General features: G+C 44.4%; 2 protein-coding genes across 6 annotated transcripts; one reads left to right on the forward strand and one right to left on the reverse strand.

Annotated features, from left to right (window-relative positions):
- Positions 1 to 1,293: 1,293 nt before the first annotated feature.
- On the forward strand, positions 1,294 to 10,783 carry unk (unk zinc finger). Of its 2 annotated transcripts, XM_036955715.1 has the most exons (15): positions 1,294 to 1,428; positions 2,792 to 3,117; positions 3,631 to 3,840; positions 4,575 to 4,751; positions 4,897 to 5,027; positions 5,137 to 5,272; positions 5,406 to 5,523; positions 5,702 to 5,789; positions 5,931 to 6,298; positions 7,846 to 8,059; positions 8,298 to 8,393; positions 8,479 to 8,664; positions 8,821 to 9,002; positions 9,173 to 9,433; positions 9,580 to 10,783. In XM_036955715.1, exons 2-15 carry the CDS (start codon positions 2,969 to 2,971, stop codon positions 9,730 to 9,732), a joined length of 2,469 nt encoding a protein of 822 aa, XP_036811610.1. In that variant the 5' UTR covers positions 1,294 to 1,428; positions 2,792 to 2,968; the 3' UTR covers positions 9,733 to 10,783. The 2 variants fall into 2 exon arrangements, with proteins under 2 accessions (XP_036811610.1, XP_021431289.2); XM_021575614.2 differs by lacking the exons at positions 1,294 to 1,428; positions 2,792 to 3,117 and adding an exon at positions 3,142 to 3,387.
- Positions 10,447 to 24,605, reverse strand: LOC110498732 (protein unc-13 homolog D). 4 transcript variants are annotated; one of them, XM_036955713.1, is made up of 34 exons: positions 24,431 to 24,605; positions 23,485 to 23,517; positions 23,311 to 23,361; positions 23,024 to 23,080; positions 22,767 to 22,874; positions 22,528 to 22,587; positions 22,315 to 22,381; positions 21,991 to 22,171; positions 21,760 to 21,804; positions 21,594 to 21,665; positions 21,333 to 21,402; positions 21,037 to 21,141; positions 20,599 to 20,691; positions 20,404 to 20,504; positions 20,203 to 20,320; positions 19,993 to 20,114; positions 17,335 to 17,425; positions 17,177 to 17,233; positions 16,932 to 17,029; positions 16,715 to 16,766; positions 16,503 to 16,633; positions 16,254 to 16,374; positions 15,247 to 15,399; positions 14,991 to 15,086; positions 14,583 to 14,789; positions 13,831 to 13,905; positions 13,620 to 13,705; positions 13,343 to 13,457; positions 12,026 to 12,097; positions 11,793 to 11,876; positions 11,590 to 11,710; positions 11,377 to 11,500; positions 10,984 to 11,201; positions 10,447 to 10,908 (listed from the first exon to the last, which is right to left on the reverse strand). In XM_036955713.1, the coding sequence occupies exons 1-34, from the start codon at positions 24,491 to 24,493 to the stop codon at positions 10,796 to 10,798; spliced, it is 3,360 nt and encodes a 1,119-aa protein (XP_036811608.1). In that variant the 5' UTR covers positions 24,494 to 24,605; the 3' UTR covers positions 10,447 to 10,795. The 4 variants fall into 4 exon arrangements, with proteins under 4 accessions (XP_036811608.1, XP_036811606.1, XP_036811609.1 ...); XM_036955711.1 differs by having other exon boundaries at positions 20,404 to 20,522; XM_036955714.1 differs by having other exon boundaries at positions 13,626 to 13,705; positions 24,431 to 24,604.
- Positions 24,606 to 26,136: the final 1,531 nt, after the last annotated feature.

Genomic DNA, 26,136 nt, shown 5'->3' on the forward strand with positions numbered 1-26,136 from the left:
GGACCAAAAGAGAAACAAATCTTTCTTACTGATGAGTCAACAGGGTCAATAGAAGGTAGGCTCTGAGGGTCATGTTCCTGAATAATAAATGAACACCTGAGGGGATGGCATCTAAAACAATTGAAAAATCTTTAGGTGTTACAGGGACCTTGTAAAGTGATAAGAATTCTTTATAACTGAGTAAAAGACCCTCTGCATTTACCGGTTGGCTCACCAATAGGATATTATTTCAGAAACAATATTCTAAAAACAGAGAGGTATTTATATACAATATATCCCGATTATTCCATATATAATATCTGTGTGGAGAAAAAATGTGTTTATAAATTAAGGACCATGACAAGAAAACCTGCCGATGAAAAGCAGAAAGTTTCACTGGAACTTTGTCAATGTTATAATTGCAAAACAACATGAAGTTAAGGCCACCAAAAGTAGAGAAGACATGATGAGGAATAAAATTCCAGATAGAAGTGGGTCTTCTTAGGAATTGTTTTATCCAATTGATCTTAAAAGTATTATTTAAAGTAGTAAAGTCCAGAAAATTCAGTCCACCATTCTCATAAGTGTTCATTACAACAGTTTTCCTAATGTAATGGGTACGGCTTCTCCAAAGAAAGTTGAAAAGCATCTGGTCTATCTCCTTGCTTATTTTACAGTCAAGATATAAAGATAGAGTACCATATGTTAGTCTAGAGATGCCTTCAGCCTTGGTTATTAGGACTCTACCTTTTAAAGATAGGTCCCTCTGTAGCCATTGATTTAGTTTCTTCTGGGTTTTTTTAATAAGAGGGTTAAAATTTAGTAAGCCTCTAGACTTCTGATCCTTTGTAATGGTTATGCCTAAATATGTAAGTTCTTTTACTGGAATACCATAATATGAAGGAGTCACACAATCTTTGACAGCCATAAGTTCACAGGAAATGGTTCCAATTGTTTTTCCACCATTCATTTTTCTCATACGAGATTTTAGAAACAGGGCTGTGTCTTGTATATGCTTACCCTGGCGTGACGTTTTGATAATCATTTAATTCTCTCTCGGACAAGGTGACTTTTAGGCTCTATTTACTCTAAGATTTAAAAAATGCTCATTAGCATCAAAAGTAGACATCCTTATTTAAACTGACTTGCCTAGTTAAATAAAAGGTTCAATTAAAAAAACTAGGCAAGTCAGTTAAGAACAAATTCTTATTTACTATGACGGCCTACCCTGGCCAAACCTTAACCAGGACGACGCTGGGCCCAATTGTGCGCTGCCCTATGGGACTACCAATCACAGCTGGTTGTGATACAGCCTGGAATCAAACCAGGGTCTGTAATGACGCCTCTAGCACAGAGATGCACTGCCTTGGACCACTGCGCCACATCATGAAAGCCTACAAATCCCTGCAACTCCTGCACAGCCTCTCTAGTTGACACCTTTGCTAACAGGTACTGTATCAAATTAAAACTTGCCCAAAACAGTTCACAGAATTGTCAATTATTTATTACTACATTTAGCTAACATTAGATAGTTAATCCAGGGATTACCTTTCCCTCTATTTGGAAGTCGCATCCAGATCATCATGGAATTTAAGAGAGAACGCAAGCACATTTGTTCGGCTAGCCGAGTTCTGCTAGGCACCAGCTGAACTGAAGCATGCTGACACCTTTGGTGTTCCCACATGACCATTTCTCCATGTTACAGCGCTTGTTTACGGAGAACAGACGGCAGACAAGAGGCGACCACCTGTGCTAATTAGCCATTTAGCATGCTCCGAACACCTATGTGTAAGCGTAACTTGGGAAGTGTAGTTTCGTTGGGTGGAGGCACTCATACCATAGTTGTATGGATCTGTTAAAAACTCCTATAGTAAGTGTACATATTTTAAATTTAAATAATTATTCTTTCTCACTGATGAAAGATAAGGGCATGTTTGGCTCCAGGCATAAACAGTCACATATGTGTAGAATTGCAGGGAATTAGCTTTAAAACTGCTAAAATGTGTCTCCACCCAATGGCAAAATGGATTAGAATTGTAGGAAATTAGCTGTAAAACATATATATTTTTTAATTAATCTCTACCCCATGCCAACATAAGTAGAATTGCAATATATATGTTTTTATAAAATTGCAAAAATGTTACTTCGCCCAATGGAAAAATGTGTAGAATTGCAGGAACCAAATCTTGCTTAAGCCCCCCCAAAAGGCTGGAGCCGGTCCTGTAATAAGAGCCATACGATTCAAAGGCCGTATCACAAGCAATGATTATTGACGTTTCTAGACGCTAAAACACAGCGTCGGGACTGTAGTTCACGTGAGGCAGTCCTGTGCGAAGCTAATGTTTGAGAACTCTAGGGAGAAGGCAGAATGCCCCCTAGAGTTTTCGAGAGATAGCTATAACTCTTATCACCATATTGCTCGTGAATGACCAGGAACATATTAAATATCACACAATTGTACATATTTCCATTGTAAAAAAAATATTACAGTTTTGAAACTGCAGGAAAAGTGTAGTAACTGCAGTCGACTGTGGTATCTTGGAAGTAGTAATAGCAACATTCTGTTTTGAAAGTTAAATAAAAAGTTGAGCATGTTTTGTAACTAATAGTTAATGAATGACCACACAGGTGGGAAACCGTGTAATATTGTTATTTATTATTTGCACAGGGTTTGAGGGAAGTGCTTTGGTTTGCACATAACACATTTCATATGTGTGACGCAAACGTCAAGTACAACTTTATGTATGCTCCATCTAATAAAGATAATTGTTTTATGTTAAAATTATATTTATATGTCTTTCACTGACTGCAGTTTAAAGGCAAAAGGGGACCGACAATGTTGAACTACATGCCCCACAGTTCTTAGCAAACCCTTCGAACTGACGCTTCCACTTCCTCGTACCAGGCGCAAGCGCGCATCGGTAAAGAATGCGGACTTTGTCGCACACTGGAAACAGAACGCTGGTACAAAAGCTTCAAAGAGGAAAACATGTCGAAAACACACACCAAGCCCCCGTCCTCGTCGGGGGCTACGACCTCCGGTGGACCTTCTTCCTCCTCATCCTCCTCGCCCGCAGGTGGCACGACGTCTCCCGCCAACGTCCTGCACGTACAGCCTGAGAAGCCTCAACACTACACGTACGTAGACCACACAACCTCACGTGTATAAACACACCCAAAAACCACTGACGTTAGGATAATTAGTTAAATTGCTCCTGTCGGGTTTGATTTTAAGTATTTTTTACCAGCTATCTCTGGTCTGCATTAGTGTGTACCAATTCTAGTTAGGCAATATAAGTGAGAGGCCTACTGTTGACTGAGTTGGCGTGGTTTGGATTTGTACAGTAGCCCTGGACTGTTTGGGGGCATTTTGTTTCAGGATATGATAATATGCCGTCAAATTACAGTGTAAGACACTTTAATTGTTGTCTTTATGTGTACGTCTTTACTTTCATAAGTTGTCTTTATGTATCAGTGTGTTTTTGAGAGGGAGTCTGAGGGGGCATGTTTACATCTGCAACATAGGTGAAAAGTTGTGATAACTAAGATGTGCAGCTTGCTATTGTTATTTTTTTGGTATTAAATATACCACATGCACTAATGTCCTTCTCCTATATATCTACCCATTTCCTCTCTGTCCCCCCTATGCAGGTATCTGAAGGAGTTCAGGACAGAACAGTGTCCTCTGTTTGTGCAGCACAAGTGTACCCAGCACCGGCCCTTTGCCTGCTTCCACTGGCACTTCCTGAACCAGCGGCGCCGCAGGCCCATCCGCAGGCGGGACGGAACCTTCAACTACAGTCCAGACGTCTACTGCACCAAATACGACGAGGGCACAGGCACCTGCTCTGACGGGGATGAGTAAGTGTGTGTGAGAGAGGAAGATAAAGATTTTAGATTTTATCTATTGGTACAGTAGACAGACACTTGTTTTCTTCACTACTTTATGGTGCACTAAAACCAATGTTTTTGGGGGTCTCAAATCTGCCCTATTGGGTCAATTCTTGAGTTCCCCACATTAAAGGCATGGACAGACTGGTAGGATTTGCTCGGCTGAGAGTACTTTGCACCTCTGATCAGAGTGCTGGCAGTAATTTGCAAACCGATTGTACATGTAGAAACGGGCGGAAATTATGACCGTCAATAGCCAACAGCGGGTGGTCCCTATAACACACCACGCAGACACCAAGTGAACAAACGGCCCCGTACTGTGCAGACTGACAATCGGTGTGATGAGTTGCATCCTAAAGATACACAGAACATGCTCTGCATTGCATAATAAAGCACCTAAGAATCTGAGATTGAGTTTTCTTTTCAGATTGAGGGTACTGTTTATCAATGAGGTGTACCCATTCAGTTGAATAGCTGAGGTGATTGTTGTTGACTGCTGTGATTTGCAGCTGAAAACAGCACCCCTCCCCCCTCTGGGCCATGCCTCAGGCAGATCAGGAGAAGTGCTGACACATTATCACTTTCACACACTCAGCCTATTAACACACACAAGGGGAACGCTAATGCGGAAGACTGTGGCTCTGAGACGGTATCACATGACCCAGCAAGACGTGTAGTTTGTTTTCCCAATTTGTGATTTCCAGATGTCCGTACCTGCATCGTACGGCGGGCGACACAGAGCGGCGGTACCACCTGAGGTACTATAAGACGGGCTCCTGTATCCACGAGACGGACGGGAAGGGCCACTGCAGTAAGAACGGCTCCCACTGCGCCTTCGCACACGGATCTCATGACCTACGATGTCCCGTCTACGACGTCAGGTACAGGAGTATACAGTGCAGCGGAGACACATCTTCTGTTCGTCTTCAAATTAAAGTTTAATGACCCAAAGCCAGAGATTTCTGTTTCATTGTTCCACTTTCTAACGGGTCTCGTTGCCATGTCCGCCCCTCTTCCCCTCTCCAGGGAGGTGCAGGTGATGGAGTCTCAGGGGGGGTCGGGGGCTGCTGAAGGAGGAGGGGGGGAGGGCCAGTCGGGGCTGGCGGCCAGTACCGCCCTCATTGAGAAGATCCTGAGTGAGGAACCGCGTTGGCAGGGTACGAATATACACATACACATGCACATCCTTTAACTGATCAATGGCTGTTCCATGTGAAGGCCATGATTCCAATGCTACTACATTTCTCTCCCTTTCTCTCTCTGTAGATAACACCTATGTGTTGTCCCACTACAAGACAGATCTGTGTAAAAAGCCTCCTCGTCTGTGTCGCCAAGGTTACGCCTGTCCGTACTACCACAATAGCAAAGACAGGCGCCGTAGTCCACACAAACACAAATACAGGTACAAAACATGCACACATCCATTTGACACACACACAGGTCATATGACCTGTTTAAAAAAAATATATATATTTTTTACTTGTGTCCCAAAAACAACACTAAAGTGTGTGGGGTCTCTCTCTCTCCCTCTCCAGAGCGCTGCCGTGCCCAGCGGTGAAGCACAGTGAGGAGTGGGGAGATCCCAGTAAGTGTGAGGTGGCAGAGGGATGCCAGTACTGCCACACACGCACAGAGCAGCAGTTTCACCCTGAGGTACGTGATGCGGTCCGTCCTAACTTCAGAAACATGCTCCTTGTCTCAAATTAGAACTACGTCATCCGTTTATATCATTGGCAGATTTGTGCCAAAGTTCATGTTAGCTACATTTGCTTAACACAAATTAGAACACTATATTAACTGATGGTGTGTGTTGTCTGATGTGCCTCTCCAGATCTATAAGTCCACGAAGTGTAATGATATGCAGCAGTGTGGCAGCTGCCCCCGGGGCCCCTTCTGTGCCTTTGCACACCTTGACAACAGTAAGTGTCTCAACACCCTAATCTGTTGTAAAATGAAAGTTAGCAAAATCGTGTTGTAAAATGATAGTTAGCAAAATCGTGTTGTAAAATGATAGTTAGCAAGTAAGTAACTGATCTACTCTTTCTCCTCCTGTCCCCTAGAGCCCCCTATCAGTGAAGAACCCTCATTTCAGACCCCCAGCTCCCCACCTCTCCCCCCAGGACCCCAAGACCCTCACCCTGCCCAGGAAGGATGCTCCAGCCCTGGGGGCCGAGGTGGAAGATCTGGGTCTCTGTCTGGAGGTCCGTTCTCCCCATCAGGGGGGGTGTGTGTGGCAGAACAGGGCCTGTTAGGAAGGGTGCTGTCGTTGTGTGAGGACGTGTGTGGGGGAGGCGAACCCCTCTCCCCCTGGGCTGGGGAAGGGGGGTATGGTAGGGCACCGGGGTACGAGAGGGAAGACCATGCCAAACAGAAGAGTTTTACCATGGACCAGCGCAACAGAGAAATAGCGTCTCATCACAGCAAACAGGTACCTTTTTATTGTTGTCAAAAACAACCAGCTTCGAACTATAATTACACATTAGAAAGAGGAGGAAGGGAAGTGCTACTAAGGTACACAATAGTACATTTTGGTAGACAGAAGGTGCTCTCTGGTAAAAGGGGTGATTTTGGTCATCTAAAAGAAAGGAGGACCAAGGCACTCTTCATATAATTATTTAAAATGCCTTTATTTGTATGGCATGTTCAATAGAAACAAAGTTTTAGAAATCAGACGCGTTTCGGCTGCATGGCCTTCGTCAGGGAGGACAAAGAAATAATACAATGTCCTCTTTTGAACAGCTTTTCAATTAGCCCTAATTTGAAGAGGGAGTGGTTACACAATTGATTGGACACACCTAGTAAGCAGTACTATACACATTAAAAAGTGAAATACTGTAGCTGTTATCATAAAAATACAACTCCAAGCTAGAAGTATCAGAACACTTAGAAAGGTAGTTCTAACCTTAAATATGACTGGGAGTGTCAAGAATAAGAATGCAATATATTCCATGGTACACTAGAACACCGCAAAACATGAAGTTTTTGGATTTACACACTACAGTCCACTAAATACCCTGGTTTAAATGAAGATATGGATTTACACACTACAGTCCACTAAATACCCTGGTTTAAATGAAGATATGGATTTACACACTACAGTCCACTAAATACCCTGGTTTAAATGAAGACATGGATTTACACACTACAGTCCACTAAATACCCTGGTTTAAATGAAGATATGGATTTACACACTACAGTCCACTAAATACCCTGGTTTAAATGAAGATATGGATTTACAAACTACAGGCCACTAAGTACCCTGGTTTAAATGAAGATATGGATTTCTCACCCTTCCTGTAGGGTCATGATAGGTCCATTTGCTGTCATCTAGTGGACATTTTGCTCAATTGCCCTCAGCTATGTTTAGACTGTTGTTGTTCATGTTTTGCGGTGTTCTAGTGTACCATGGAATATATTGCATTCTTATTCTTGACACTCCCAGTCATATTTAAGGTTAGAACTACCTTTCTAAGTGTTCTGATACTTCTAGCTTGGAGTTGTATTTTTATGATAACAGCTACAGTATTTCACTTTTTAATGTGTATATTACTGCTTACTAGGTGTGTCCAATCAATTGTGTAACCACTCCCTCTTCAAATTAGGGCTGATTGGAAAAGCTGTTCAAAAGAGGACATTGTATTATTTCTTTGTCCTCCCTGACGAAGGCCATGCAGCCGAAACGCGTCTGATTTCTAAAACTTTGTTTCCATTGAACACGCCATACAAATAAAGGCATTTTAATTAATTATATGAAGAGTGCCTTGGTCCTCCTTTCATTTTGATAATTACACATTATTGGCTTGGGTGTCTGTTGCTGCTTCAGCCAGCTTGTCATTCATCGTCTTGATGTCTCTGTAAGGCAGTAATATCACATTGTTGAATGCAGAAAATATTAGGCAACATTGCTTATTGTACTATATCTACACTAGTCTGTATAGAAGATACCACCACCACCACCCTTCTCGCTCTCTCTAGGACCTGCTGGTGTTCCTCCCAGTGGGTAGTCCTCTGAGTCTGTCCTCCAGTGTTCCCTCCAGCCTGGCAGCCACCCCTCCCAGCCCTGCCCCTCCTGGGCCCCTCCACCAGGGCCACCACCACCATGGAGCCCCAGCACCAGGCCTCTTCCCGGGCATGAATGCCAACGCACTGCCCTTCTATCCCACCAGCGACACCGTCGAGTCTGTAGTGGGTGAGTCAGTCACACAGGCACAGTAGACTTTTTAAACTCTTATTACTCTTAGAGGAGCTAGCCATTTGTAAAAGTAGCTAACTGTTGTAGTTCACTTCCGTACATTCCATTCAATTAAAAAAAACATTATTTATCCCTGAGGGGCAATTACATGGGATATCGCTGAAGAATATTGCCACTTGATTGCTGTGGGACAGATCTGACAGACTGATGTTTTGGTTGATAATGTGTTGTATAGAGTCAGCTCTGGATGACCTGGACCTGAATGACTTTGGCATGTCTGCCCTGCAGAGAAGTCTGGACAGCAGCTCAGCTCTTCCCAGAGCCATGCTGGGTGAGTATGGAGCCAAGACACACGCACACGCCTGAGTGGAATTTCATGATTGATTGATTAAATAAATTATTGATTGATGTTGCAGGAGGAAATCAGCTCCAGAGTTCTGCTCCTGTCAACATTCCAGGAACCCTCTGCAGCTCTGCCCCTTTCAGCTCCCCCTCGCCCTCTCCACCAATCAGAGCCCACCAATCGCCATTCTTCTCTTCCCATCTATCGCAGCCCAGCAAATCAGAAAGCAGCTTCTTGGGGCCATCGCATAGCTCTTTAGGTTTGTGGATATCTTTTTAGATTATGTATTTTTCTGCCCAAATCCTACAAAATTAGAGGGTTTTAAAATGTGTATAATTCTTTAATTCTCCCATACATTCCAAAGACACCTCAGCTAAGTACATGTCTCATGTGTTCCATGTCTCCTGTATTGCAGGTCTGAATGGTATGAGCAGTAGTATCTGGGAGCACCCATCAGGCCAGGGTTCTCCCGGTACGCCCCCGGCCCTGCTACCCACCATGGGCCAGAGCATGGAGACAGTCCGGGTCCGACAGGAACTAGACGATGCTAACAGACTACTGAAACACTGGGACCACACCTGGAGACATACAGCACAGGTACGAGAAGTGGGAGTAGGTGTGGGTTTGTGTGTGTGTGTGTGCATGTTAGTGTACACACATAAACCAACAGATGGTTCAGACTAAAACATTTTCCTTCTCTTCCTTCCCCTTTTCTCCCTCTTTTCACTCATCACCCTCCCCTACTCTACATCCCGCTCTCACTCCAGTCGTGGGTGGTGTTGAAGTCTGATGCAGAGGAGTCTCGTGGCTCGGCCGGTCGGTCAGCTCTTGAAGCGGAGCGGGCCAGGCAGGCTGAGGAGGCGGCAAAGAGACAAACCTCCCTTCTCCAGGAGGCGCTGGAGAGCATGAGGACAGGAGAGAACCCTCACTTGGGCCTCCACCAGCTCCAGCTGCTCCACAGACTGCCTCTAGAGTCTGTCCTCAGTTTGCAGGCCCAGCTCTGTACATGTCTACACACTGTGGAACAGGTAAAGGAGAAACACTGATATTTGCAGTATACACATGCAAACTCGCCTACACACAGAGCTATGCTTGTTGATGTGAAACATTCCCCAACTAACCAGCAGACATTTCTTTTACCTCTCCTCTCCCCCTCTTCCTTCCCCTTATCCAGGTGGTGTATAGAAAGCAGTGTCAATGTTGTGTGACGTGTGGAGAGCAGGGATCGGTCTCGCTGCCCTGTGGACATGGTCTACTGTGTGACAGCTGCACCAGCTCTACAGAGTGCCCCCTTTGCCCAGAACAGAACCTAGATCAGTTATCCTGACCGAACTCCACTATCTATAGCCCATATATAGATATGGTATCCTCACTCAAAGACCAGCCCAAAGACCAGCCTCCGGTCCATATAGTCACTGATTCAAGATCAGATTTTTTTTTTTACATGCACTACCCGTCCATAAGAAGTGATTCAGGATCAGCTTTAACCACAGACCTGGCTTTAACCATTACAAGCTAAACCACAAATCTGACTCAGTTGTTAAAGGCATGCATGATCCAGACAGCCATCTCATGATGCAGCCTAAGTGGGCCACCATTTGAAGGAGTACAAGGTTTTAGTTTTTAACATTAGTTATTATTGTTTTGCTAAGGAGACTTATAGTCCGAGGAAGAATAGGGCTGCATCTCAATAGTATAAAAAGGCTTCCTCTCCTCGTCTCCTTCACACTGATCTGAAACTACAGGAAGGACATATGGTGGAAGCCTACAAAGAAATTGCAGATTAAGGAAGGAAAGCCATGTTAAACTATTTGGACGCAGCAGTCTGTTTGTTACAGTTTCTGTGCGTGACTGACTCGGTCTGTGTTGCTTACAGATAGTTTCTGTGTGTGACTGACTCAGGTTTGCAGTCTAATATTATTATTCTTTGTTAACATGCTCCCATCTTTCCGGTTAACACAATCAAGAAAAATGTACTATTCAATTGTGTAGTCTGAATTATGCCGATTTTTCATTTAATAACAAGGCGCTTCACGTGAACTCAAATGCCAGCCTTTTCTTTTTATAAAAATCTATGTATAATGTTTTTGGGGCATAATTTACATTTGTAAGCATTTTGATATTTCACAGTATGTCAAACTCATGTCAAATATACATAGTTCTTGTATGTCATGCTTGCTACATGCACTGACTACACCAGGTGTCAGGCTTTGGAAACAGCAGGGGTGTGTGGGTGTGTTGATAACCAGTGAAAAGACACGATCACTACTATACATAGACCTGGCACAAAGTTCACACCTTGTCCTACTGCATCCACCAACAGTGATTCATTTTGTGTGTTTTGGTATAAAAAAATAAAACAAATGTATATTTTTGGATGAAGCTGTGTGTTATTGTTGTTTCCCCTCCTGTGACTGTTTCTCTCTCTGTCTGCGTTTCTTCACAAACAGCTGAGCCTCCCTCTCTCCTCTCCTCGACTCCAACAGCTTCAGGATACTGTCATCTGGAGAGAACACACACACTTCAGTATCATACACCTTTGTGTTTAATTTTCACCAAATTGAATTCCAAATCATACCGTTTGGTTTGGGGTGCATGAGCGGCAGGCGTATCTGGGCCGGGGAGGGGTCTGGCTGGTGCCCCTGTCTGTCCCCTGATCCCCCTCCGACCCCCGGCACTGCCTTCAGAGCCAGGAAGGCCTCCCCCTCGAAGTCGTCTGTTGTCAGGGTGTCATAGTCCAACACTGTCACCACCAGACACGCCCCCGCAGCCTGGCACTGTTCCACTGACACCAGACTGACAGAGGGAGTACATAAAGAAGAAGAGGGGAATGAGAGATAATCACTTGTATGGGTCCTAAGGACAGGGATGAGTAGGAGGCAAGGTTAAAGTGGAAAAGATCTGAGAGACTTGGATTATCCGCTGTCACCAATGTAGCGACGGAAGGGCAGCAGTTGGAGCTAGTGCTTACAACTCGAAGGCCTCGTCGAACAGGGGGTTGAGGTCACAGTTCTTGATCTGGGTGGTGCGAGGCTCCACCTCAGAAAACACATGACCAGGCTCCAGACGCAACTGGACAAACGGATCACTGGAACCTGGAGAGAGACAGGAGACATATCTGATCTGTAAGAAGACCTGTCTAGTAGACCTGTATAGAAGGAGATGAGGAGAGGAAACCAATTACCATTGGAGTCCATAGGTAGGAGGTTAGCTGCATTCAACACTTCCACTCTAAGTCTATGGTCAGACCTCCTGTAGGATGCTAGGAGTGTGACTGCGCCGTACTTCTCTCCACTGTAAACCTTCTGTTACACAAACACAGATTCAATGTATTCTCCATGGCAATGCTTTTTACTGTTATACAACACAAATAAAATAGTATCTTACCTGCTCCCATACTTTTCTATCCAGGAATTTCTCTATGAGCTGCTGGCAGTTGAGAGAGTTGTGTGTCAGATGAGCTTTCAGAATCTCAATGAATGAGTAGAGAGAGGAAAGAGAGTTATTGTATAGTGTTTATAACCCAAGGTCCCCCCCCCCATTTCATGTTTCTACATGTCCTTATAGAACCATATATGTTTCTAACAATATAATGTGAAATGTAACCAACATGAACTCACCTTGTAGCTGTCAACGTGAAGAGTATCCAGTGGCAGTCCATTCCCCTCAGCATGAAAACACTGCTCCAGACACTGCAACACACAGTCAGAAATGTTCTGAAGTTTGTATTTAAGAATAATGTATTAATCTGGAGTGTGTACTCAGTACCATACTAACCTGGAGTGTGTACTCTGTACCATACTAACCTGGAGTGTGTACTCAGTACTTAACTAACCTGGCGTGTGTACCCAGTACCATACTAACCTGGAGTGTGTACTCAGTACTTAACTAACCTGGAGTGTGTACCCAGTACCATACTAACCTGGAGTGTGTACTCAGTACCATACTAACCTGGAGTGTGTACTCTGTACCATACTAACCTGGAGTGTGTACTCAGTACTTAACTAACCTGGAGTGTGTACCCAGTACCATACTAACCTGGAGTGTGTACTCAGTACCATACTAACATGGAGTTTGTACTCAGTACTATACTAACCTGGAGTTTGTACTCAGTACTATACTAACCTGGATTGTGTACCCAGTACCATACTAACCTGGAGTGTGTACTCAGTACCATACTAACCTGGAGTGTGTACTCAGTACTTAACTAACCTGGAGTGTGTACCCAGTATCATACTAACCTGGAGTGTGTACCCAGAACCATACTAACCTGGAGTGTGTACTCAGTACCATACTAACCTGGAGTGTGTACTCAGTACTTAACTAACCTGGAGTGTGTACCCAGTACCATACTAACCTGGAGTGTGTACTCAGTACTTAACTAACCTGGAGTGTGTACCCAGTACCATACTAACCTGGAGTGTGTACCCAGTACCATACTAACCTGGAGTGTGTACTCAGTACCATACTAACATGGAGTTTGTACTCAGTACTATACTAACCTGGAGTTTGTACTCAGTACTATACTAACCTGGATTGTGTACCCAGTACCATACTAACCTGGAGTGTGTACTCAGTACCATACTAACCTGGAGTGTGTACTCAGTACTTAACTAACCTGGAGTGTGTACCCAGTACCATACTAACCTGGAGTGTGTACCCAGAACCATACTAACCTGGAGTGTGTACTCAGTACCATACTAACCTGGAGTGTGTACCCAGTACCATACTAACCTGGAGTGTGTACTCAGTACTTAACTAACCTGGAGTGTGTACCCAGTACCATACTAACCTGGTGTGTGTACCCAGAACCATACTAACCTGGAGTGTGTACTCAGTACCATACTAACCTGGAGTGTGTACTCAGTACTTAACTAACCTGGAGTGTGTACCCAGTACCATACTAACCTGGAGTGTGTACTCAGTACTTAACTAACCTGGAGTGTGAATTGCAGTCGTTGACAGAACACCATGAGTCCATCCTCCTGCTTCTGCTGTGTAGCTACCTGGTATAAGGTCCTTATGGAGTTAGTCCACAACGGAGTCAACAGACTGGGGAAGGAAGGAAGAGTGGAGATGACGAGAATATTTGAAAGGCTTGGCAACTACTACTCTAAGATATTCATACAGGCATGCTGGAACAAAGAGGGTGATACATGTTCAGCACCAGTTGAACCAGAAAGAGTGTGTGATCGGCGCTACAGGTGTGTGTACCTGTACCTGTTGAAGTTCTCTTGGACTAGGTTCTCATTCATGTACTGCAGTTCTCTCTCCAGATATTTTATCAGGGGAACCACAGCCTACGGTAGGGGACACATGGAACAGTTCGTGTCAGTTACAGTAATATGCTTTTCATAAGTCAAGGAAATGTTTGTCTATAAATTCAGTATTGCTGAATCGGAAATGGCTGACGGCAGTTTCTTACTTCTTCCGTGGACTTGGAGGGGATTCTGCATCGAGTAGACATGCTGCGGACGTACATCGCAATGTCTGAATTCAGCTGGAGAGAGCGAGAGAGAGCTACTTCAATAACTATAAACTATATTAATGAAGGTGACTATAGGCCAATTTCTGAAGCGTTTGGGTCATAAAGGGCGGCTGAACTTCCTGGTTTGGCCTTGTTTTAGATTTGGTTCATTAAGAAATGCTAGAGGCCAAGATTGAATTCAAAATGGGAGTTGAGGTGCGTTCAGTTCACCTGAACGTTTGCTACGTTGCGGAACGGTTTGTACTGAACGACACGTTTCCCCAAAATGTTCTTGTAAGTTCTTGAACAGACTTTGAGGTATGTCTTGCTCCCGTTTGGTGGGTGTGGCGTGGTGTGGCTTGAAGCATTGAGTGATGTATTTAAAGGGAAGTGGCCATGCTGACAGCGTTCCCCAACCCACACCCTCCCCGTTTTAGTCGTTCAGTACAGCACCGTTTCCGTTCAATTGAACGTTCCAGAACGTAAAAACGTACTGAACGCAGCCCTGGTCTAGGTCTCTTTTCACTCTCCTCCATTGAACCCCACCCCTCTCTCCTACGCCCCTACCTTCAAATCAAATGTATTTATATAGCCCTTCGTACATCTGCTGATATCTCAAAGTGCTGTACAGAAACCCAGCCTAAAACCCCAAACAGCAAGCAATGCAGGTGTAGAAGCACGGTGGCCAGGAAAAACTCCCTAGAAAGTACCTTCCGTCCAACGGTCTCTAAGGCAGAGCGTATCTCTTTGTTGAGGACCCCCTGTGCATGCAGCAGCTGTGAGGGGAGCACGTTGTGGAACTGAGGGTCCCCTATCACGTGAAGGGTACGTTCTCGAAGCCCTGCCCAGTTCAGTTGCTGGGGCAGGCGGATCAGCACTGACCTCAGGTGTTCCAAGTCATTCACTACTACGCACAGCTGGGGGGGGGGGGGGGGGGGGGGGGGTGAAAGAGGGAGAGACACAGAGAGATGGCCATGAACATAATTCACTTAAATGTAGTTGAGAGAAGAGGAGATAGACACACAAATATTGTGATCGAGATGGACACAAGTAGAAAGAGAGAAAGGAAAATAAATGAAAGTAAAAGCGGATAGAGGGAGGAGTGTTCTTCCCCTCACCATGTTGACAGCCCTGCCGGGGTCTGAGTTCTCAGACAGCTCCCTGACCCGCTCCTTCAGGATACGACAGTAGTTCATCACAATCTTACACACGTCCTGAATGCACACCGCGCACACACACAAAAAATGAGCAAAAAACGTGTATGCCAACAATAGTAAAACTGTGTATGATAATGTATGCTAGAGCATGTCCTTGTCTACTTATGATGAGATACTATGTGTACTTGCATGACAATGTATGTTTATGATGCAGTACCTCAGTGAGTTTGACCATGAGCATGAAGGCCTCCTCAGGGTCTGGCCAGGAGAGCTGCTCCCACAGCTGACAGATGGGCTGGACACAGGTCACCAGGTCTACTGCCGACGAGCTGTGTTTTATGGGCACCGGGCCCGACTGCAGCGGCTGGAGCTTGGGGGAGAGAGGGAGGGAGTGAGTAAGTATCTTGCCTGGCTTTAAAAGACGCACTCCAGACATTTTTTTTTCTTTTCCTGTTGAAAAAAAATATCCCATATGTAAATACAGTAATGTAGACAAATATGTTTTGAGGAAAATAGTGCTTTTTTTGTTTGTTGCAAACTTCAAGATGTAGGCCATTCAGGGAGTTGGTCTGATGGTGCCCTCTGATGTCATCGGTCTCCTCCCTTGCTTGGAGGGAAAAGTAGAGGAGCAATAGAGAACAAAATAGGAAAGTCCAATCCTCCCACTTGTGCCAAATCACGAGGATACCTCGACCACCTATCGAGATGTTCCCTTTGTTGAGTATATCAGGTGAAAAAGGAGACTGGAGTGCAACTTTAAGGTGTACAGTGAATATTGTAGCTGGTATCTATTCTACTTTATTATATTATTCAATTGAATAATATAACTGTATAGGTTGTATTGCTGATGTTGGTATGGGCTACCGTGGAAATTGTGTCGGTAAGAACACACAGAGAGATGGAGAACAGTCCAAAAGGCTATAGCCTATTTTAATCATACAATGTAATAGCAGGGATGACAGGATGGTACAGATGATTTATTTTCAATAAATGCACCAACAGGTAAAAGGTATAACCTACTGACCTACTACCAACACCGAAAAGTATCAACTGGAGGTTTGTCAGGCTGCCACTAATTGCCTGCAGGTGTGTGTATTTAACCTGGCGAAGGGGCTGAAGTCCCGCCTCTGCTGGAGGGAGAATGGGCGGGATAATGGTAGTTTTGACTGAGGAGTGGGTGGAATTCCATTCTATTCTAGGTGTTGTGTTATAACAGTATGTTACCTGGTCCACCTGTACAGCTCTCTCCACCCTGTCCTGAGTGGTGCTGAAGGCCTTGTTCAACCAATAGGGAAGCGCCTCACGGAAGCCCTCATGGAAGTTAGTCAGCTCCAACAGTTTACCCCTGAAACAACACAACAGCCTTAGCTCTATTATATAGTGGAGTAGTGTGAAGTACTGAGTATGTGTAAGGGAGTAGTGTGTAAGTAGTGTGTACTACTGAGTATGTAGCATAAGGGAGTAATCTCGGACCTTTTCTGTAGGAAGGCCTTGTCTTTGTGGATGACCTGTAGACTTAGGTAGAGAGGGAACAAGCTATTGGCTAGATTCTGCTCCATCTCACCCTCCAACAGGCTTAGAGTGTCTCTCACCTCCCCCGCCAGCTACAGGAGAGAGAGGGGGAAAGGTGTGAGTTATACAGAGGAGAGAGAGGTAGAGAGTAAAAAACTCTGGACTCCACTTACCAGGAAGTCCAGCTTTTGGTAGACTACAGTGAACACATCCACCTGCACAGCACTACAGAGAGAGAGAGAGAGAGAGAGAGAGAGAGAGAGAGAGAGAGAGAGAAACAACCCCTTTCAAGTCCATTCGTATGTCAAACAACCAGACCTTCTTCGTACTGAAGACAGACAATGACACCTCCCACCATACTTATATTCTGTATGGTTGTCTGTCTCTTACCTGACAAACACTCTATTCCAGCTGTCCTTGTTGTGCTTGATGTCCTGCTGTACTTCACCTATCAGCCTAGAGAGAGCACTCACGGTCTCTGTCAGGTCCTGGGAAGAGGGAAATAGGAGGGGGGGGGGGGGGGGGGGAGATAAAGTTACAGAATGTGTGTAAAGGGAAAGTGTGTAAAGAGGTGCATGATGTGCTTTGAAATTGATATGTGGGAGGGGGTCTCTCTTCCTTTGTCTGTAGCCTACCTTGGTCATGGGCTGGTGTAGCCCTTTCTTTATGGCGAACCACTCCTGTGTACCAGACTGAGGCAAACAAGGACGTTTAGTCTTACAGAGTAATAGCTCTGTGGATCGTTCACAGTATTAACTGTACACATCATAGTAGTCTTTCTATGTGTACTTACGTGCACAGCCTCGTTGACCTCGTCATGTAGGTCATACTGAGCTGCGTTCAGCTTCTGAAAGGCCTGCGTCTTACAGACCTGAGACAGGATCCTAGAACAAAACAACACGCGGGTTGTTCATTAGCTCTGTTTTAATAAACACATAATATACGACGCACACACACACGCGCACGCACGCACATTTTACAGTAAACAAATTGACAACAGACTTTCAGCACGCGTGTAAGGAAGGACATTCAACAAGCACAGCACTTACACAAATGACCGATGATTGGCTGAGAGAAATTGATGATACAAATATTGTGGGGTCTGTCTTGTTAGACTTCAGTGCGGCTTTTGACATTATCGATCATAGTCTGCTGTCGGAAAAACGTATGTGTTATGGCTTTACACCTGATGGGTCAAATTGAGGTCATGATAGGGGCTGCACCAAATGTTTGATGTATTATAATAATTGATTATGCTTATGTTGTATTAATAGAAGGGGAGGGGCTATGGGACCCCTCCTCCTCTACATTTATAGGATCCTAGACTACAGATTAACCTTATATATATGCATTGTAGGGTTTTAGAATTGTTCCACAGTCTTTTTCTAAGTCTCTGCCTCTTATAAAGAAATGGGGGGTCTGTGAGAAAGCATTTCAAAGACAAACAAAGAGCCCTGCAGGGGAGTGGAAGAGATACGAGGATAGTCAGACATACCTCTATAAATCAACTTGGGGGAGTGGACATTTACTGCTGAGGCCTTAGAAAACACTGGAACTATTGTATCTCTTGCCAGTTAGTATAGCCGTGTATGCATGGGCTTGGTCTGAGGAGTAGTAGGTAATGACGTATGCAGTGACATCACAGGGGGTTGACTACAAGCATGATCAACTTGGACTTTTCCTATGGGGCAGAACTCATGAGAGGCATCAGTTGTATATGTGATGTTTGATCTTTGACTTCAGTCTACAGCTGTATTTTGATTCAAACTGTTATGATTTACAAGTGCACATTTTGAGGGTTCCCTATTTGGTAAGTAAATAAAACGAAGTACAGAAAAACAGAACCAACACACCCCCTGCTATGTTGTGGATAAAGTGTTACCAGTCTAACAGAACACAGAGGGTGTTCTTTAATGGAAGCCTCTCCAACATAATCCAGGTAGAATCAGGAATTGTTCCATATATAATGTGTTTATTAAAACAGTCGCAGTTAGTTTCAGAATGGGTGGCAAGGAATAAGTTAGTCCTAAATATTTCAAAAACTAAAAACATTGTACTTGGGACTAATCATTCACTGAACCGTAAACCTCAACAAAGTCTTGTAATAAATAACGTGGAAATTGAGCAAGTTGAGGTGACTAAACTGCTTGGAGTTACCCTGGATTGTAAACTGTCATGGTCAAAACATGTTGATACAACAGTAGCTAAGTCTGTCCATAATAAAGCTATGCTATGCCTTCTTTTTTTTTATTGTTGAATTTTACCCCTTTTTCTCCCCAATTTCGTGGTATCCAATTGTTGTAGTAGCTACTATCTTGTCTCATTGCTACAACTCCCGTACAGGCTCGGGAGAGACGAAGGCTCAACCCAACCAGCCGTACTGCTTCTTAACACAGCGCGCATCCAACCCGGAAGCCAGCCGCACCAATGTGTCGGAGGCTACACCGTGCACCTGGCAACCTTGGCTAGCGCACACTGCGCCCGGCCCGCCACAAGAGTCGCTGGTGCGCGATGAGACAAGGAGATCCCTACCGACCAATCCCTCCCTAACCCGGACGACGCTAGGCCAATTGTGCGTCACCCAACGGATCTCCCGGTCGCGGCCGGTGACGACAGAACCTGGGCGCGAACCCAGGGACTCTGATGGCACAGCTGGCGCTGCAGTACAGCGCCCTTAACCACTGCGCCACCCGGGAGGCCTTGCTCTGCCTTCTTAACAGCACTATCAACAAGGCCGGTCCTACAGGCCCTAGTTTTATCGCACCTGGACTACTGTTCAGTCGTGTGGTCAGCTGCCACAAAGAGGGACTTAGGAAAACTGCAATTGGTTCAGAACAGAGCAGCACGGCTGGCCATTGGATGTACACAGAGAGAAAAACATGAATAATATAGATGTCAATCTCTCCTGGCTCAAAGTGGAGGAGAGATTGACTTCATCACTACTTGTACATGTTGAAAGCACATAGCTGTCTGTTGAAATGACTAGCACACAGCTCAGACACCCATGCATAACCCACAAGACATGACACCAGAGTCTCTTCGCAATCCCCAAGTCCAGAAGAGACAGTGGGAGGTGAACAGTACTACATAGAGCCATGATTACACTGAACTCTATTCCACATCAGGTAACTGATGCAAGCAGTAGAATCAGATTTAAAAAAACAGATAAAAATACACCTAATGGAACAGCGCAGACTGTGAAGCTACACCAACATAGACACAGACACATGCATACACACACATGATAACATGGATTTTGTGTTGTAGATATATGGTAGTGGAGTATGGGCCTGAAGGCACACACTTAGTGTGTTGTGAAATCTGTTATGAATGTACTGTAATGTTTTTTAAAATTGTACAACTGCCTTAATTGTGATGGACCCCAGGAAGGCAGCAGCTAATGGGGATCCATAATAAATACAAATACAAACACACACATACAGCAGGGTACCTGAGCAGTCTGTGTAAGCGAGGGGTAGCGTCCTGCGTTGGGGGAAAGATGTCTCTGTATTTGGCCACGAGACACAGTCCGTACTGCAGGAAACCACGGAGAGAGTCCCCTAGCTCCTGTTTCTGAACACATATGTTCGTGTTTATTTCCTTAGTAAATGATATACACAGTATATAATATGCAAACAAAGCAAAGTAAAGCCTGTCTTACCTGTTGGTAGGGCAGATCCTGCTGGTGCCAGTGGTACTCTATACTGGTCAGCTGCTGGAGCAGCACTGAGGAGTCCACCTCTAAACTCTGGTATAGTTTACTGTAGGCCATCCACTTCCTATAAAACATATAGTGTCAATTTGAACATGTAAACGAGTGTAGATGTGTGTATGTGTTTTGAGTGTGTGGTAGCCTACTTACGCCAGGTCCTGCAGGAAAGGTGAGAGGTTACACTGAGTGGCGTAGAGGTCCAACAGGGTCTGTCCCTCCCCACACAACTCCCCCTTCCATGGAACACTACCCTGAGGCAGGTGTGTTACCTTCACAGATGAACCACTAGATGTACAGGCTGTATGTACGTATGACTGTCAAATGTTGGAACTGAACATTGATTACCTGCTGCTTAGAGATGTGTGACTGGACAAACTGCAGTAGGATCCCACAGTAGTTGACGTAGGCACTACGGCCAGCACTCAATGTCCCGTCTCTCTGTCACAGACAAACAAACACTATAATCGGTCTGTTTCTTTCTTCGCATACAATAAAATACAATTGTACAGCAGACTACAAGTGATAACCTGAGCTTACTATAGGACAACAACTATTACAACTATTACTGACTGTTAATAAAACATTGTTTAAAAAAAAATATATATATCTCACAGTTACTGTAAGAGAAAGACCACCCTGCTCATTGGGTGTTTCTCTCGTCCGTCTGACTAGATGTGTAGATTGACAATTTTGGTTTGGTGTGTTCATTATGTTGACCAATTTTGCTTTATTATTAAACATAATTTGCCACTAGAGAGCTGTAGAGGGACTTGAGCTCCATACCTCTTTATGGATGAATTTGAGCTGCAGATGACACTGGCCCCGATCTGGATAAGTCTCTGTCCTCGGCTCCAGAACATACCAGTTATCCTCTGTACAATGCAGGTCCTTCACACATGCACACACGCACACACGCAGGCACACACACACACACACGCACACACACACACGCACGCACACACACGCACGCACGCGCACACACGCACGCACACACACACACACACACATACACACACATTAGGAGTGTTGCTTGGTGAGCATCAGGGTGGGGGAGCATGTGTGTTTTGGAACTGCTTTACCTCCAGTCTCAGCACAATGCTTCCCAAGTAATCATCCTGGCCTTTCTCCTTCTTAGCATCTTTGATCATCCTGAATGCGATCAGAAACAATCAACATTGGGATAATGTGTGTGTGTGTGTGTGTGTGTGTGTGTGTGTGTGTGTGTGTGTGTGTGTGTGTGTGTGTGTGTGTGTGTGTGTGTGTGTGTGTGTGTGTGTGTGTGTGTGTGTGTGTGTGTGTGTGTGTGAGCGAGCGAGTGCATGTGTGTATGCAAGCTCTACCTCCTCAGTCCATGGAAATTGGTTCGGATCTCCTCTAGCTTCTGTGCCAGAGACAACTCCTCATCCTTGTCCCTATGAGAGAGAGATTGTTCAGAATGAATATGAAGTAACAGATTGAGTTTCTTTTACTTCAACCTAACAGAACAGTGGTTTACTGGAAACTCACCACATCTCAATGTGGAAGCTGGCCACTGCAGTGTCTTCAAACTCCCTACCAGCCCAGGGGAAGAAATATGTTTACAATCTCCATGAGAGACACCACATGGAGAAGCTTCAGTGTTCACTTTGTCAGGATGTTCAAGGGACCAGGCTATTTCAAGGCACCCTATGTAAAGTAAATTCATAGATTTGTTATATTTATAGGTTCTATGTTCTATGTAAATGTTCCTTCACGCACAGTATGAAGGTCTGGTTCCAGATGGGGTTGAGGGTCTGTTTCTTTGTGTCTGTCGTGTAAACCTTCTCGTCTGAGACGGCGTCCTTCACCATGGCTTTACGGGGTTTAGGTCTGGACCGCCGTGTCCTGCTCTCCTTCTCATCCTCCAGGATGGTCAGTAAGCAGTATGGGTCACTGAAACCTGGGGACAACATAACACAACCCACTGGAGGTCAGCTATAGTTGGATTCGCATGCTCTTGCCAACTCCAGATAATCAAAATAGTTCACTCTAACCCTAAGTGAAATGAATTGTGTTCACAGATCTGAGGTGAGGATGACGTACCACTGACGTCTTTTCCCAGGATGCCCTTGGCTTCCTTCACAGTGGCCATCAGACAGTAGACTGGAGGCTGTGGACAAGACTCGGACTCAGGAACTGAGAAAAATAATAGGTGGACTCTTGCATACGACAAAATCCCCCTTAGATACTGTATAGGTAAATAATGCTGGGTCAAATGGCTTCTCATAGACCTTTGAAACTCCTCTGCTAACTCACCTCTGTGTTCTGGACCCTCTCTGTCAGACTCTGGTGTTCATCCACTGCCATAGAGAAAGCCTAAAGGGGGAGGGGTAGTTTGTTAGCAACAAGGTATTAGTATTGGGACAATGAAATAATCAGAGCACAGCATTTGGTCTGTGAGAGGTTGAGGACAGAGAGAGTGTGGTTAGATGTCATGTAAATGAGAGGGTCAGTACATTATAGGGTTAGCTGAGTTTGTTCGTTTAGATTATCACCTCTCGGATGTATTGGTGCAGCTGGTTGTCAGTGAAGACCTCTGCCGAGGCTGGCTTCCCCAGCTTGTGGATGATAGTGTACAGCAGCTCTTTATACAGCGACTTGAGCTGGGAGGGAGAAGATGTGGGAGAAAGAGAGAGAAGATGGACAAACATGAACCTTCAATAGGGACTCTAATAGGACTACTAATGCAGCCTGCTCTAGAGAAAAAGCCAATGAAAACGAGCACAATTCCTGTAAGTTGCAGCGATGATACCTCTTGCTCCTTATGTCTTTTCTCCTTCTCTTCTGGGTTCTCATTCTCTTTAAAGTCCTGAAAGTACATTGATACTGTTATCTACTGTGTGTGCTGTATTCAGGAAATGCTGAACTCAGAGTTCATAAAGTGATGGTGTACAAACTTACTTAATAGTATATTTGATAATGGCAAATACAATCAAGACACAACATCATTGAGTATGATATTCATTGCAGCACGAGGCTTTAGCTCATACTGATTAACCACCCGTGTCACTATGTGGAGAAAAAAGGAGCTGGACCTACCCTTGTGTCCTTCTCTTTCCTGGTCATCCCCAGTCTACGGGCAGGGGAGCTCTGAGAGACAGAGGGGTTACACACAATACCGTAATACAGGAAACCTTGGTTGTGGGAAGCATGTATCGCAAAATAGCATTCATATTTTGTGCATATTTAAAATAGAGGCTCTTCTCACTCTACCTGTCTCTGTCTGTTCCAAGTTGAGCCACGAGTCTGTATGGAGGCAAATGTGGAAGGGAAACAACACAGTTTAGCCACTGGTGGTCAAGAAACCCCTGGCCCTATACTTATCCTAGAAATGCACACCATAGATAGGCCAAATGTACCTGCTGGGACATAGCAATTATGCAATAGTGTGGAGCTTGAGAAATGTCTGAGTTTTAATGTGAAACAATCCCATGCATAGTCAGGGTGACACAAGTCAGATAGGCATCGATTCTGGCAGGGACTTCCTCATTGAAGGCGATAAAGAAACTACACTACTCCAGTTTCTGTACACAAATTTAGGATTGGATAAAAAATGATGCACATAAAACATGAACACACACACACACACACACACACACACACACACACACACACACACACACACACACACACACATAGGTATTAAAACTATGAATGTCTTGTCTATGGTTCTTTTATGAAAAGTGAAAACACATCCCTCTCCATACAGTATCATCTGACCTCATGTAGTACCGAGTAGTACCGAAGTATGATTCATGGTCACATCTTATCTAGAAATACCAAATGGACTGCATGTAATGCTTACACAACGAGTACATTACTGATAATTCAAGTGTTATTAAAACATCAATGATCATGACACATTTCTTCTCAATACAAAAGGTATTTTGAAGTCACTCAAAACTTAACTGATGCGGGAAATAAAGTTTTGCAAACCAATTTGACCTCAGCATCCGTAGAGAACCATCCTCCCAAACTGTTATCTAAGAGGACATCAAACTCTAAACACACACACATGAGCCTGATGATAAACATAGTGCCAAACACGCAATGTAAACCCTTTAAGATGGGCCAATGCTTTGGATTTATTTTGTTGCGTATTACAAATATGAACACATTAAATTCACTTATTTTCTACATGACAACGTTGGGTACTTGCCTGATCGGGAGGTTGTAGTAGGTCGTCTTCCGTTCTGGAGATCCCATCCTGGCTTGTCATCATGGTTGGGGTGGACGGACAGCCAAATGCCCGTCTTTGGTGAGACTGTATGACTGAGTGTGTGTGGCTGTGTGTTGTCTGCTGTGTCTAGTGGATGAGAGGCTATACGAGAGAGCCGTGCTATCGCTTAGCAACAGGAAGTCATCATTTCCTGTTGAAGGTGGTTGCTGTAACTTGCAACCGTTTCTTTATCTTTGTCCAAATGCCATCTCTCTCTTTCTCTTGCAAATTGTATACAGTAGTGTACACACACTCAAACACATAAAACAAACACACATACACACACACCATCCATCACTTTCAAGAACATGGCATGTTTCTCTCTCCCCTGCATGGTGTTCTCTTCTCATTTGTCTCTGTTTCAACAAAACTCATAAGCCCATCACCACCAAGCTTCCTCTAGAAGCTACAGTGAACCTCGGTGACTTCATCCACATCTTGGTTTAGGCAACATTGCTTGGTCTAAGCTCAGTGTGCAACACAATGTAAGGGGTCTGAGACTTGCCTGACCAAGAAGGCTATAACTATGGCTCTCAGGGCCTTACACATGCCACAAGGCAATCTCCTGTTATGTGTAGATTAGGCAAGGCAATAAAATGTAAATATTGAACATGGTTGCTTTGCATTAGGCACTGAAATGTCCACCGTAGCAATCCTGTTATGTAAAAATATAACACAAGGCAGGGACGCAACTTTTGCAACATGTCCCCCCCACATTCTGAAATTGCACTTTTGTTCCCCCCAGTTTTATCATTGGAATGTGATACAAAACGAGGCAATGTTGTGCTTTAGGACCATGCGGAAGCAACCCCCCCCCCCCATACACTTCTTAAAAATAATTTGATCATGAAATACAGTTTTCATTGTTCAGTTGTGCTTACATACAGGGATGACAAACCTACACACAGAAGGTTTTCTGCGTCAACCAATGTATGGTGTCAACAAGAGCACTTGCACCTATAGCCGAGGGAAGTAGTTTGGGGGGGGGGGGGCTGTGATATTTTCGCTGCCGGTGGGTAGTGGTGCTGCAGTGCTGAATACATGTTTTAGCCCGTGTTAAAGACAACTAAATCGGTCCGCTAACACAGGACTACTAAAGGCTCCATCTTTTAGGGGGTGCTGCAGCGCTAGGGGTGTGCCGACATGGCCATACCCATGTTTATAATCACATCCGTAAATGTTTTAATATGCCTAAGTAGATGTTCGAAAAATACCTCCCTGCATGTTTCTCACTGCAAAAACCCCTGCAGATTAGGCTTGTGTGTGTGTGTGTGTCAAATCAAATCAAATCCCATGCTCCGAATACAACAGGTAGACCTTACAGTGAAATGCTTACTTACAAGCCTTTAACTAACAATGCAGTTTAAGAAAAATACTTTAAAAAATAAGAAATAAAAGTTAACAAATAATTAAAGAGCAGCAGTAAAATAACAATAGTGAGGCTATATACAGGGGGTACTGGTACGGAGTCAATGTGCGGAGCACCGGTTAGTTGAGGTAATTGAGGTAATATGTACATGTAGGTTGAGTTATTAAAGTGACTATGCATAGATAATAACAGAGAGTAGCAGCAGCGTAAAGGGGGGGAGCAATGCAAATAGTCTGGGTAGCCATTTGATTAGGTGTTCAGGAGTCTTGTGGTTTGG

The sequence above is a fragment of the Oncorhynchus mykiss genome, chromosome 20 (genome assembly GCF_013265735.2).
Source record: "Oncorhynchus mykiss isolate Arlee chromosome 20, USDA_OmykA_1.1, whole genome shotgun sequence".
NCBI lineage: Eukaryota > Metazoa > Chordata > Actinopteri > Salmoniformes > Salmonidae > Oncorhynchus > Oncorhynchus mykiss.

What these genes read in the sequence shown, in the direction of transcription:
- unk (XM_036955715.1), top strand. Translation starts at nt 2,969, where the DNA reads ATGTCGAAAACACACACCAAGCCCCCGTCCTCGTCGGGGGCTACGACC. An exon ending in GAGAAGCCTCAACACTACAC is followed by an intron (nt 3,118 to 3,630) that starts GTACGTAGACCA and finishes CCCCCTATGCAG; the next exon opens with GTATCTGAAGGAGTTCAGGA. An exon ending in CCTGGAGACATACAGCACAG is followed by an intron (nt 9,003 to 9,172) that starts GTACGAGAAGTG and finishes CTCTCACTCCAG; the next exon opens with TCGTGGGTGGTGTTGAAGTC.
- LOC110498732 (XM_036955711.1), bottom strand. Translation starts at nt 24,493, where the DNA reads ATGATGACAAGCCAGGATGGGATCTCCAGAACGGAAGACGACCTACTA. An exon ending in AATTTCCATGGACTGAGGAG is followed by an intron (nt 21,403 to 21,593) that starts GTAGAGCTTGCA and finishes GATCGCATTCAG; the next exon opens with GATGATCAAAGATGCTAAGA. An exon ending in TTCGACGAGGCCTTCGAGTT is followed by an intron (nt 11,202 to 11,376) that starts GTAAGCACTAGC and finishes TCCCTCTGTCAG; the next exon opens with TCTGGTGTCAGTGGAACAGT.